The sequence below is a fragment of the Sinocyclocheilus grahami genome, unplaced genomic scaffold, assembly GCF_001515645.1.
Source record: "Sinocyclocheilus grahami isolate Dianchi unplaced genomic scaffold, SAMN03320097.WGS_v1.1 scaffold475.1, whole genome shotgun sequence".
In the NCBI taxonomy this organism is placed as follows: domain Eukaryota; kingdom Metazoa; phylum Chordata; class Actinopteri; order Cypriniformes; family Cyprinidae; genus Sinocyclocheilus; species Sinocyclocheilus grahami.
The window spans coordinates 770,522-784,801 of NW_015505654.1; the positions used below are offsets into that span (position 1 = coordinate 770,522).

A 14,280-nucleotide genomic window follows, 5' to 3' on the forward strand; every position below is an offset into this window, starting at 1 on the left:
TTGTTACTCAGACGCAGGCAGTGCGCTGCATGAGACAAAAAAGTAATATATCCAAAACAACCGCAAAGCCGCTCTTTAGTGTAGATGCATGTTGATTTTATCAGACGATGCCGCGATTATAAATGAGAGTGACTCCTGGTTAACATGCATTAAAAGGGGTCGTGTTTAGTCACTATTTAGTGTGGTATTTTTGACAATATTCACTCATCATGACAGTAAAATAGGTCATTCTATGTCAATATACTGCAGTATTTCCTCTCTCAATCAGTAGAAAATATGGTTAACACCCAGTCATGCATGAAAAAAAAATACCATCATGTACCGTGAAACCGGTATAATTTTGAAAAATACCGTGATATAAATTTTTGGTCATACGGCCCAGCACAATGTCCTTCTAGTTCTGGTGTCTATTTCTAATGCAAGCTGCACAAGTTTTTCATGAGATCATACAGTGAATTTTAAGGTGCATTACAAAGAATAATTAATGCATTAAAGATACTTATACAATGAATAATATATATATAAATGTAAAGTGTTACAAAAATGATCTAGGGTTGTATGATATGAATTCATTCATTGTACAATCCACATACCTTTAAGATTCTTTTTTTATGTAAACCAATATGGCAGTTGTTTTAGATTCGTACTGACACCTAATGGTGCGGATGTAAAATCACACAAAACAAAAGCTTTTTCATTATCAATAACACTGTCAGCCCTGATTACATTTTTCCGTTAATGAAAGTGTTAATACTTTTCAGTTACGGAGACCGAAAGACAGAGTATTATTTAGCTCATCGTGTGATCTCAACATGGGCAACAAATGCCTCATGAGTTGACCTGCTCCATGTAAAATTAAACAGTTTTTATTAGGCTACTGATATGACTGGAATTTTCAACTTAGGTGAGAGAGTAATAAACATTCATTCTTTTTTCAAACTGTTTGTCTCTTCTAGGGTCGATGGGATTCTGAAGTCTATCCTAGTACATTTTAAATATATATATTTTTTATTCTATGCATTTACATGTAAACTGTTTCTAACAAGGGAACAAAAAATAAATAGATAAAGCGAGCACATTTAACTTAATCTTGGCAATAACAAATAAAGATTCATTTCAAGTTCTGTTTACACACAATCTGGAAATGACAGAAATAGATGGATGGACCCAGCAGATTTCTTAAACATGCAAATACATAAACAGACAGACATGCATTTCTCTGAGATCTTTCTCACGCATTTCAAGCGCAGCTCACAGCAGGACTGGGAAAGACTGAAAAAAAAACTGAAAAAAAGGAGAAAAGTTTGAAAAAACAGGGTAAGTGTGATGTGAGGGGGGAAATGGGGGATGTAGAAAGAGAGATATTTTAAGACATAGGAGGGCATCTGCACCAGTTCTTTCTGTTAAGATGTGCTAACACACATATAGTTTTGGTAGGTCAAACACATCCAGGCATATACAGAAAGCAGCATGACAAATATAGCAGAAATGCTGGTCTCAGTATTTGTGTCTGTGTATTTTCCAGTATCTAGAATAGCTCACTGAAGCAAGACCAAAGAGGGAGAGAAACAGAAGACTGGGGGAAACTCACAGTGAAGAGCACCCACTGATAGCGTTTATTTGCTTGCACTTTCTGACTTTAGCACCTGATTCACTAAAGGAATTATGCAAATCAAACAGCGGCACAAAAACGCCCTAAAATCTCCATTATGCAGGCTGGTTCTGAGTGCTAGGATTTGAACAATCATGATCTTGCATATATTGCTGGGACTGCATCCTGGCACCTGAATCGGCTCGTTTATATGCCAAAAAACACTTCTCTGAACAGTTATAATGCTTTTCTCCATCATCTGATTATCGTTTGATCAACTGCTGCAGCCAAAGAAACGAAAAGAAAATGTACACAAAAACCTCTTTTAGCACAGCTTTACCAAATATAACAGATTTTTGCAAATAAAGCAGTTGCTAATGTGTTCTTAGCGTTTGTCAGAGTCTTGCTATGCGTTGCTAGAGTGTTGCTAAGTGGTTGCATATATGCCCAAGTCAAAACAGGCCAACCTCAATTCTATGTGATATTCTGATCTGTAGATATGGCTCAGATTCTCCTTCAAGGTACATTTACGAGGCTAATTTTGGCCAGTTTTACAGTCAGGCAAACAAAAACTGTCCAATTACTAGAAAAATGATAGCAAACTTCTCATTTATGGTATCAATCATGAAAGAAGGCAACTCAAGCGTTGAGCAAGTCCTAATTTGTACCCTAAACAACTGCTATTTGTACTGAAGAGCATACAGTAAATTATTTTAATCCATTGACACACTAAATGTTTCTGTTAAAAAGTATGAAAGCAAGCAGCTTTGTCAACAGAAGTACCAGAGGGAATATATTAGCCATGTGGAAGTCAAAAAGGTTGAAACCACTGGCTTAGGGTTTTTTTTTTTTTTTCAAAATAACGCAAAGTCTACACTGAAGCCACATTCTGAGGAAACTAAACATTCTTTAGAAATTAACACTCAGCAGAAAGCTGTTGTAAATTCCAAGCAAGTATGATTAATACCTGTGCCTGTAGTAGTCATTTACAACCAGCATGTCACCCTCCCGTGCTGAAATACCAGCCAAGCAGTTTAGAGGGAAACTATGTTTAAAGTGTATTTTCGCTTTGCAAAAAGACGTCAGTGAGCTATAATGCAAAAGACCCCTGAGGAGCATACTCTGTTTAAACTCACAAAATAAACTGCTTGTGTGGGATTTTGGTGTTTTGAGTGTGGACCCCCCTATGCTCAAAGCAACCACCTCCAGATAAAGAACACCGAGCCACTGACTCACACAAACAGCAGTGCACATTAATAACCTACACTCACACACACGAGGCCCACACACTGCCCTCTCTCCCACTACTACAGCAGAATGCCATTTTCTAACTTGAGTATGAAAACACAGCTTTGACACATGAATATTTAATAACTCCATTAAAAATATCCCTCACACAAACACTGTCTCCAACACAATAAATATCTGCCTTTTCTGGGAATGTGCCTCCCTGAGATATACACATTTAGCCTACATAAAAAGCAGGTATATTTAAAATCAGTTTACTTACTAGGACTATTCAGCAAAAAAAGATTTTACAAATTACATTGAACAATGCATTCCAGCAGCAGACTATTGTTTTTTTTACACTTATTTCTGCAAATCTTTCTTATTTCTTATTTCACACCTTACCTATTAAAAAAATATGATTTTTATAAGTTTTATTTTTGTTTATTTATGCAAATCAGTTGAAACAATTCTAGTAGATTATTTGATTCAAAACTCTGATTCAAAAATGTTCACAGACATTTTCATACATTAAAAGGTTTAGTAAATTGTCACACTGTTGCATATAAATGAAAATGACCAAATATCTTTCTTTGTGTTCACTTGGCAAAAACATTCCCTGAATATTTGTAACTACATTTTTACTCTGTTTTTTTACCTCTTGCTTTAAGGAATTTTGAAATAAATCAGCTAAATTGGTAGAAATTATCCTCTGGTTGAAATGCCATGTTAAAAATAACGATTTATATTGGTTATACAAAAATAGTGATACTAAATTATTTTTTGCATCAACAGCTGATACAAGAATAAAGCAAAGAGTGTATCCTTTATCACATTACTTTTTTCTATGGTTAAATTCACTCTTTTTGTTTTGCTTTTGGTGTGAATAGGCCTTAAAATTGTTAGCAGCTAACAGATTCCACCACACACACACACAAACATATGAGCAGGCACTCATGAATACACACTTCCATATGGGCTATGTGAGTGTGAGTGAAGCTGACAATTCAGCAGTGCTCCAGTGTGGTGAACACATTGGCATTTCAACCTCAGACTGGCAGACACAAGTGAAATTTCTCCCATCCATCTCTTTGTCTCAGTCTCAAACCATCTACACTTCTTGTCATTCTCTTGTCCGTGCAGATAAATGGTACTGTCAAAATGAAAAATATACACAGTCTTGCTTGACAATAAATGGTCTTGCTGCTGAGAGAGTCTCCCATGACTTCACATGGAAGTCAAATCTGAACTGAATAATGGTCTAAGTGACAATTATTTGAAATAAGTTGAAATTAATGCTTAAGAAAGCAGTTCCGCACACAATGTATGAAGATATATAAGATATTTGATCTCAAAATCAAAATGCAACTATGACATGAAATCTACAAACAAAGTCTAAAGCTGTAATTTCTCAAGCGGCAATGTTGTGCAGCTCATATGTTGTAGCTGCATCTCTGAAGACAATTGGGAGGAAGAAACAGCATCTCTTCAGCAAATATTGATTTTCTAAATGCAGTCAGACTAGACAGTAATGATTTGCCTGCAGCAGCTAGCAGGACTGGACTGAATCGTGTACATCATGACAAGCCACCAAACATTCCCACATCGATCTTCATTGATTAAATTCCTGAGAGAAAACACCACATTGAGGGTCACGAACAAAATTATTTAAAACAATTCAAGAAATCTTCAAAGCGAAAAGAGCAAGCTGTCTCTGCGTCTAATCGTCTCTTCAAACCTGACCTTTTCTGCATCAGACTGCCAGTGGGTTTAACACGGTCCTGACATTGAACCCTCACAACAATACAGCAAACAGCAAAAAACAGCAAAAAAGTGAAACAGAAAGAAGAGAGAATCTGAATGTTTGGATAGGGGAGCGCCTCAGGTTTAAGTTCTGATATAGAGTGGCAAAGACCGTGGGCAAATTTTGAGACCTCTGAAAATTTACAGGATTGTGCAGATTTATATGACTTAAATGGCAGGGTAGGTGATTTGGTTCAAAAACCTTTTTTTGTTATGCTGGTTGAAAGTCTCTTCACATCCCAATAACAATCACTAAGTTAAGTGGTCTAAATGTATTTACTGTATATGTATTATATATCGTCTGTGGAAGGTGTAGGACCATAAAATGTTCCTCCAATCATATACCTTGGTCTGAGGGCTACGACAGGCTGTCCTACCAATGTATTTGCATACCTCAGTGCACCCTATTTGCACAGACATGATACATCATCGGCGCATTCCATTACACTATTGCAGACCAAGCAAGAGTGGACCCATTATTACTGTATAATATTATAAGCTTTGTACAGTAATGTTTTCTTACAGGTTAATGAGCCATGAGGTAATATGACAGCATTGCATTCAATCGTCCACCAACACCGTCTCTCATCGTGTTGCTGGTTAGTCTCTGGTCTGGTCTGCCTGTGCGCATTCATGTGTTTTGAAGGAGGCGTGGCTTTGGAGAGTGATTCGCAGGGAGGGTGGGATCTTATGCTTTCAAAGCTAGCTTGCAATGGCTAGCCTACCCTACCTTCAAAAGATATAACACGATAAGAGGGATAACAGCTGAACATCACTGATGGGAAGTCTGGCCATTAATCCGTTCAGTGTGTGTCAAAGAACCAGTTCCAAAAAAATTATTCAGTGGTTCTATTATATAGTATTATATTATCTAAAATGTTTTAATAAAGTCATATATAATCTAAATATAATTTGCATTAAATAATAATACAGTTCTGCTGTTTGACTATTAAACTTCCTTATCATCCCATCAGTCAAATCCTTATTACATTTTAAAGAGCTGGTCATATGGTATTTTAAAGTGTCCTAATATTGTCCCCTACAACAGGATTTCATGCATCTAAGGTCAGAAAACATTGTAATTTTCACATAATATACATTTAATATTAGAGTAATTTGCCAATGATTTCTAAACGATTCGTTCCAAGCAAGTTCGGAGCAAACCCCTCCCTTCCATAAGCCTACTCTGCTCTGATTGGTCAGCTGGCCAAGCCTGCTGTGATTGGCACAGACAGGAGTCCTTGAGCAAGTTAGCGAGCGCTACCATTGACAAAACACCTTTACATAAAACAATAATATAGTGCTCCAATCCGTTCTTATAATAATGACATAAAATACAAAAACGCTTACACCAGCGAATTGTGCCCACAGCTAAAGTTCAGCTGCTAAACTGAACACTTAAAAAAATAATGGTGGATATGTTAGCCGAGTGCTAACATGACTAACTGATGAAACAATACAGTTTGTAAACCAAAATATGTCTACTGTAATGTTTGAAGAACGACAGACAAAACTTTTAATCAGAACGCAGAACAGCTGTATCACAGGCGCAGCAGCCTAACTAACTCGCTCATCTCTCCCGAATTAACCCTACAGCTGCCGGTGCAGCAAAATATAAAACAGCAATTTCACAATGATTATAAAGTCTGTGCGCTACACTACATTCTTTATTATTAAACGAAGTAATTAGAACAACGTCAGTCTACATTATTCGACACATTCTTAGGAAATAGTGGGTTCACAGTGACTTATCAAAACTACTTCAGTAAGACAGTAATATCGTGCTTTACCTGGAAACCTAAAGCTGCACTAGGTATACATCACATATTAGCAGAAAATATGACGATTCGTTAAGACGATTCAGAATCGACTCTTTCTTTTGAGAGACAATATCTTTATTTATCGTGCACTTTTTTGATTAACAACTTTGCAGATTGTTTTCATTTAAGGATAGCTACGTTATAAACTGCAAAAGAGATATTTTTCAAAAACCCATATGACCAGCTCTTTAAATATAAGATCACTCATCGAACATCTCCGAAAGAGACCATTCTCATCTTGGTGACCCAAGAACAGCTTGGACCAATTCAAGAACGAAATCTTGATTTGTGAAAGAATGGTTCAGATCACTCGTTTGAATTGTTCAAACCAGTTTAATTCGAAACCAGTTCAACTGAATCAATGAAAATATCAGATTCAAAAGAGTGATTTGTTTACTAACCAGTTTGGTATGAACCAGTTCAACTAACTCACTGAAATTATAATATTCAAAAGCAATTTGACTACCAACCCATTTGATTCAAACCAGTTTGACAAACTTACTTTTACAAGTCAGACATCAATAATCTACAGTGCTCTTTAGTAAACAGACCCCATGTGTATGTCAACACTATACTCTGAGGTTTAACAGCTAATGCTATCTCAGCCATGAACTGTGTAAGACGACTTAAAGGGTCTCAACACAAACCTACAAAAGTAGTTCTCTGGTTCCATTTCAAGCCCTCTAAGAAAACACAGCAAGAGTACATTTTGCAATGGGCCCAACAAAGACCCCTCATTAGGGTGATTTTTTTTTTGCTGGAAAACTGCACTCCCATTACAGAGTTCAGTTACTGCAGTACAGTAGAATCACTGTTTCAAGAATAATGATTTCCTGCCACAATCCTGTGCAATCATTAAAACAATTTAATAGGAATGTTATTTTATCATTTAAATTGCCATTGTTCTGTTTTGGCAATGCATGTTGCCACATCTTGTCATTATGAAAAATGTACAGTCCTTCTTTATGGCCAACATAACTTAATCTTGATTGGAAAATCATTGGATTAAAAGTTAATCAACTTTTAAAAACAAGAATAGAGATGAGGGCTAAATTTCCCAACAACAATAGCACACCAAAAAAATATATAGTGTGATACAGGCTGAAATGACAAGCCTCCTCCGCGCCTCTCGTGCATGCAGGTGAGTGTGCGTTGGGTATCTGACCTTGCTGCTGCATGCGCACCTGCACACAAACGCGCAGCGCTACCTGAGATAACAACATAACATCCATCACACAGATGCATTAACATCAAACTAGAGTATATTTACGACATAAACCACATTTATAACACAAACCCTGACAGTACAGGCAACATATGCCATCGTGATCAGACTGAGGAATCAAATCTGTGAGTGCACACGGCGAAACGTCGCCACTTACTCGCTGATTCTTTGTATTATTCATGTTTGAAGAGTCGCTCGAAGAAGCTGGAACTCCGAAATCACTCCGAAATCAACCCATTCACGGGAACTCTGAAGTGATCAAATGTCCATTCCTCCGCAATAAACAGTAGGCTACGTGACTGTGTCCCAGCGTTAGTAAGAGCGCTTGCCCGGGACCGTCGGTGTTTGACACGGTCATCTGGCCGTGCTCATCTCTCAGCTGTCATCGCAAGCCGCGCGCGCTCTCTCTCCCTCCCTCTAGTCCAGATGGGGTCACACGAGCTGCGGTGAGGGAGAGCCAACCAGTGGGGCTGGAGAGGGGGCGACGGTGCTGCTGACTTCTGTAGGTTTACAGTCGCGGCCCGTGAGGTTTATCGAACAACTGCAGGTTTTCCTAGAAAGCATATAAACAAAAGATACAAATACATCCCGCGCGCCCTCGTGGAATTTTGCTCGCGCGATTAAAACAAAGCTGTCAGTCTAGACGCCGCTGGACTACAGTAATCTCTGTCTTTCTCCTCATAACCATCTTCCGTCCCCGTCCGCGTCCGCTTCAAGTCCACTGTGAATTACATCACCTCTCTAACAATAGCAGTGAGTGCTCGGAATAACGCGCCTCAGTGGAGCAGGTGGAGAATATGGTTCAGATCAGCACGTGGGTTCAACCAATTAAATCTTTATAGAGCAGCGAGAGTCCAAAGAGACAAAGTTGCAAAGAGATGTTTAGAGATGCATGTGCAGACTCACACTTTGATTAAACCCATATTGCATATTTAAGCAGGGGTTTTCAAACTTTTTGATGCCACCCCTTAATCTGATAATTATTCATTTATTTATATTCAGTTAGTGTAGGCTAATCCCTGCTGGAAGAAAACAAAAACAGCTAAAACCAGCATAAACTGGTTGGCTGGTTTTAGCTGGTCATCCAGCTTGTCATAGCAGGCTGGTGTTAGAGGGGTTTTGGCCACTTCTTTAGCAGGTCAGGCTGGGAGACTAGCTTGACCAGTTTAGCCAGGCTGGGAGACCAGCTAAAACCAGCTATTTCCAGCTTAAACCAGCTAAGACCAGCCAACCAGCTTAGGCTGTTTTTTTCCAGCAGGGATGTTAAAAGTATAAACTTGGAAAGAAACATTTTAATTCAATTCAAAAAGTGTATAGCACTTTTCACAGTAAATGTAGTTCTCTACAAAATATAAGTATTCACTTTATAGACAATATTCCCTTAGAAAACTCCATGTTATAGTGAGCAAACTAAAGGTGAGTGACAATGACAGCAACTATTTCTTACTGTTACTGTTATACACAAATAAATAAAATGTATCAGCAGTCAGCGGATTAACGGCAAGTAATCTCATGATTCCTGACATTTAAAAAGATTAATCCTCTATTTTTAATTCTTAAAAATATTGCTTTACCTTTTATTATCCAAAATATTATGCAGACCACTAACACCGTTTTGAAGACCCCTGTCAAAATGAGTTTTAAAAGTATGACATTACTTTGTTTCTTGAACAGTTTTAATGCAATTCTATTGTATTTCCTGAAGTGCTTCAAAGTACCATATAGTAGTATTCCTTCAGTAGTACTCTGATTACCATTTGATAACACTCCACCATGGCTAACACTGAACAATAGTAAGGAAGTACATTTTATTTATAGAGCACATTTAAATTCAGCTTACACTGACCAAAGTGCTGTACAAAACAATCATAAAATACAGTAAAGTATAAAATAAAATACAGATTAAAATCAAAGATAACAATACTAATACATTAAATAAAAATCAAGAAAGGCCATAGAATAAAGATGCGTTTTAAGTCTAGACTTAAAAACCGAAATAGACTGAGCACTCTTAATGTCAGGTGGCAACTGATTCCATAACCGTGGAGCAGCTACTGCAAAGGCTCTGTCACCTTTAAACTTAAGTCGTGACCGTGTGACATATAAAAGAGCTTTATTAGCAGATCTGAGGGACTTAGGAGCAGAATTAAATGAGATAAGGTCAGAAATGTATGATGGGGCTTGTCCATTAAGTGCTTTAAAAACAATCAACAACATTTTGAATTGAATTCTAAAGGAGACAGGAAGCCAGTGGAGCAACGCTAAAATTGGAGTGATATGATCACGTTTTTTTTGCACCAGTTAACAATATCTGGCTTCTGCATTCTGGACCATCTGCAAACGAGCCAGTAAAGATTGGGGAAGGCATAGGTATAAGGAATTACAGTAGTCCAATCGTGATGTGATAAATGCATGAATAACTTTTTACAAGTCTTGAAAGGAAAGTGTTGATTTAAGTCTAGAAATTATTCTCAATTGATAATAGCTGTTTTTAACAACTGCACTAATTTGCTTTTCAAGGCAAAGCTCAGAGTCAAAAATAACACCTACATTTTTTGCATGTGACTTAGCATATGGAGTGAGACTGTCTAAGTTACTAACTATAGAGTTTCTGGTTTTAGAGGGACCAAAAATAATCACCTCAGTTTTTTCATTATTTAGCTGGAGGAAATGATTCGCCATCCAGATTTTAATGTCCTTCAGACAGTCCATAAGAGAGAATGTTTAGATTTTAATGGAACGTATGAGAATCATCAGCATTGAAATTAAAAGAGATTTTATATTTCCTAATTATATTACCAAGTGGAAGCATGTACAGATTAAAAAGTAATGGCCCCAGAATGGACCCTTGAGGAACCCCACAAGGGGGAGAAACTGATGATGAGGAAAACTGGCCGAGAGCCAATGAAAGTGTCCTGGATTTAAGATATGACTTAAACCACGATAATGCTGTATGCTTAATACCTACCCAATGTTCAAGGCGTGACAAAAGGATGTCGTGATCAACTGCGTCAAAAGCGGCACTTAAATCCAATAAAATCAAAACTGCATTTTCACCACTGTCAACCGCAAGTAGCAAATCATTCATCACTTTTAGCAAAGCCGTTTCAGTGCTATGATAGGTTGTAAAACCTGATTGAAATAGATCAAATACCAGAGTCGAATTTAAAAACGGAAGTAACTGTGATTGGACAACTTTTTCCATAACTTTTGAAAGAAAAGGCAATTTTGAGATAGGACGATAATTATTCAGACATTTTACATCAGCATTGGGCTTTTTAAGCAGCGGGTGGACAACTGAAAAATGCAGGAACAGTGCCAGAGACTAAACAGGAATTGATAATTGTTTGGATGCTAGAACCAATTATATCAAAAGAACCTTTAATGATATCAGAAGGAACAACATTCTGGGGCGAGGTTGTAGATTTCACCTGCATCACTAAATTCCTTAGATCAAACAAAGACACCTTTGTGACCATCCACAGACCACAGATTTTGGAGATTCACAACTCTGCTTTGAACGCGCAGTCTTGCAGGAGCGCAGTAGTCAGGTGTCCGATTCTGATCCGGAACGATGGTCAGATGATTGGCGTATCTCACATCCCACGAATGCCGAGTCAGATAAAGGCCATTTTGTCCAGTCAGAAGTGTGGAAGGGCAACAAGATGATTGCGTCGAGGAGAATTATCTCCTAATCTTCACGCGGATACCTCCGCGGTTACCCCTCTTTCTGCAACGTTTCCGCTGGTAGATGATACAACAAGGTAAACGGCGAACACATGCCACCGGTAGATGAGAGAATGTAGAGTGGAAACGATCATGTATGACGGGGCAGTCTTTAGATTGAGTCTCCAGCAAACTTCTCATGTGCAGCAATATTTGGCGATCATAAGTTATGATAGCATCAACACAGTGTGTTAATAGCAGCAGCAGAAGAAACATAAATAGCCAGACGGCCAATCTGATATTTGCAGAACTTCATAGTATACTTCATGATAAATTGCATTAAGATCAGGGGCATATAAACAGTTTTACAAATGACTACAAAACAAGGGTATGCCAAACAGAAAAACAATCATTTTCTGTGTCCATTAATTCAAATACAGTAGTCTCTGCTGTCATTAACTGTTAATTTGATGCTGAGAGCCTTCATTATCTAGTGGCTTTCTGAAAAGCAAGCAACCCTGTAATAATAATAATAATAATAATAAATCACAGCTCATGCATGTCTAATGTGGTAACCCAAGTCAGTAGCATTTTCACCAATCCTGTTGTGTTTTTAATGTAGTTGAATCACGCACAGGCCTAGTGCTTGCTCAGGGTGGACTGAAGCCAAGACTATGACAGACATGCTCTTAGATTCATTAAGCCACTTCAGATGGCTGTTCCAGGGGGCACAGCAGGTCGTATTCACCCAGGTGGAAAATAGGTGAGGAGTGAGCTATCAGAATGAAGATGAATGCCAAGAGGCCCTGTGTGCTGCTAATGGCTTTTGTAGAACACACTGTCTGATGTAATTGAATAACACAATCAAATGCACACAGTAAGAGTGGAGTGATACTAGGGCTGCACAATTAATCAAATTTCTAATCGCGATTACAATTATGGATGCCACAATTACGTAATCATTCAAAGCGGCAATTAATCATTTAAAGTCCCCTTATGTTATTCTGCATGCTTAAGATGCGTTTTTTTCTTTCTACATGTTATCTTAAGGGTTTTTCCCCATTATTTTAATTTTAGTTTTAGTATAACATAATACCATTCATATTTTAACTTTTTTATAATTTAAAGAAGAAACCAATCCGATGTATAGTTGACATTTGAGGCTTAATACTATAGAAAAGTTTTTCAGTTAGTGTTTTCAGCTTGTTTATTTTCATATAAAAATATGGCATTCAGTTGCATCGAACAATGGTATAAACATCATTCAATGTAAATTGTGATAATCGTAATTAATAATCGCAATTACAATTTCAAGGGAATGATTGACAATTATGATTTTTGTCATAATCGTGCAGCCCTAAGTGATACTGAATTATGTAACAAATATATAGTTATATAACAAAATATTTCAACCCAGGCTCATTGGAACTATATGACTTTGCCTTCATGCCTGTAAAACTGCAAAAACGTACCAATACAAACGTTTCACGGCAGTTTCCAGCTGAAAAGAACACTAGAGACAGTAAAATGCCAACAACTTATTCCATTTCACACAAACTATGCTTGCAGGGGCACATTATCAATAAATAAAGACTTATTATTGCACGGTTCCTTGCATAATATTATGTCATAACATCAAAACACTTTTACTATAGTACACGATTTGTAAATTATTACACAGCTCTCCTCCGCTTTGCGTCGGGGTCCTGATCACCCTATCTGTAGGCCTGTCGCAATAATCAATATATCGACTTATCGCGCAATATATGTATATGACCTCAATCATTTTTGGTGACGCAATATATCGCCCATTATATTTACTTAAAAATGAATGTCACCGTGTTTTGTACATTCCACTTGCGCCTGTGTCTTTTGCAGTGTCTCGTACATAATGTGGTGTAGTCATGAGGTGCTAGTTCAAATTTAAAAAATGCTTCTACAAGCAAAGTTTCATCTGCAGATATGATCTTGTTTAGGGATCTGTGCCTTTGTGCATACAGACATCTGACTGCTGAGTAGTGATTGTGCTTTTCAGCAATACAGTGCACCCTTAATTTACAGAGAAAAGAAGGTCAGGGAAAAATCTGTAGATGGAAAAATCTCCATACAAGTTCTTTGTACAATTTTCTTTTTTTCTACTTGTTACTTTGCACTTTTTGTTAGAAAATGTTTATTTGCTATTTATTCAAGTTTTTTAAGGTATCTAATATTTTGATACTTAATTTCCATGATCTAAATATTCTTAAAAAGTAAAAGTTTGTTGTCATTTGGAAGTGTGTAGGCCTTCTTGCATTATTATGCCGTTACATTATGATTATATATTCAGTGGCATAAAATAGTCTTTAAAATGACAATAATATCGCTTATCGCAATTATTTCTGGGGCAATATATCGCTCAACAAAAAGCTGTTATCATGACAGGCCTACCTATCTGTGTTTATTCTCCGATAACAATTGGATTTATGTACATTTTCCCTTACCTAATACATTTTTATGTTTGAATCACATAACCAGCTCCATATGTATGGCTTTTTTTCAGACATAGTAAACTGGCTCTATAGCTCACCTGGTACAGCACTGCACTGGCCCAGGTACAAGTCCCGTGGAACACAAATCACAATACTCCACAAAAGAGCTCAAAGCCTCGTACAAGCTAGCTAAAGTGGCATGGTTGGTTCAGCAAATGTGTTTTTATCTCATGTTTGCTTTTGTTAATACTATCGTTTTGGTTTTGAGCAGGGTTTAGTGTAGCGGGTAGATTAATTTCAAACAAGATAGAGCATTAACATCTTAGCGCCACTCACCGAGCATTTAATTTTCAAACTGCCATGATACATACAACAACCAATGTAATATGTTGCTACAGTAACTGTAACTGTTTTGGATTAAATTAAACACACTATTCAGCACCAGTCACTGGAGAGCTCACTTTGAATGAGCAATGAAAT

The 14,280-nt window shown here is 37.3% G+C and overlaps 1 protein-coding gene across 3 annotated transcripts in view; it reads right to left on the bottom strand.

Annotated features, from left to right (window-relative positions):
• The window catches only part of LOC107553604 (rhotekin a), a 109,276-nt gene that overhangs the window by 34,279 nt on the left and 60,717 nt on the right, over window positions 1-14,280 (bottom strand). The window contains exon 1 of one of the 3 annotated variants that reach the window (XM_016235891.1): window positions 7,824-8,457. The exons of the other annotated variants lie outside the window; for them this stretch is intronic. Coding sequence (XP_016091377.1) covers window positions 7,824-7,847 — 24 coding nt within the window. The 5' untranslated portion in view covers window positions 7,848-8,457. Of the gene's footprint in view, window positions 1-7,823; window positions 8,458-14,280 lie in introns of those variants that run through there. 3 annotated transcript variants of the gene reach the window in all.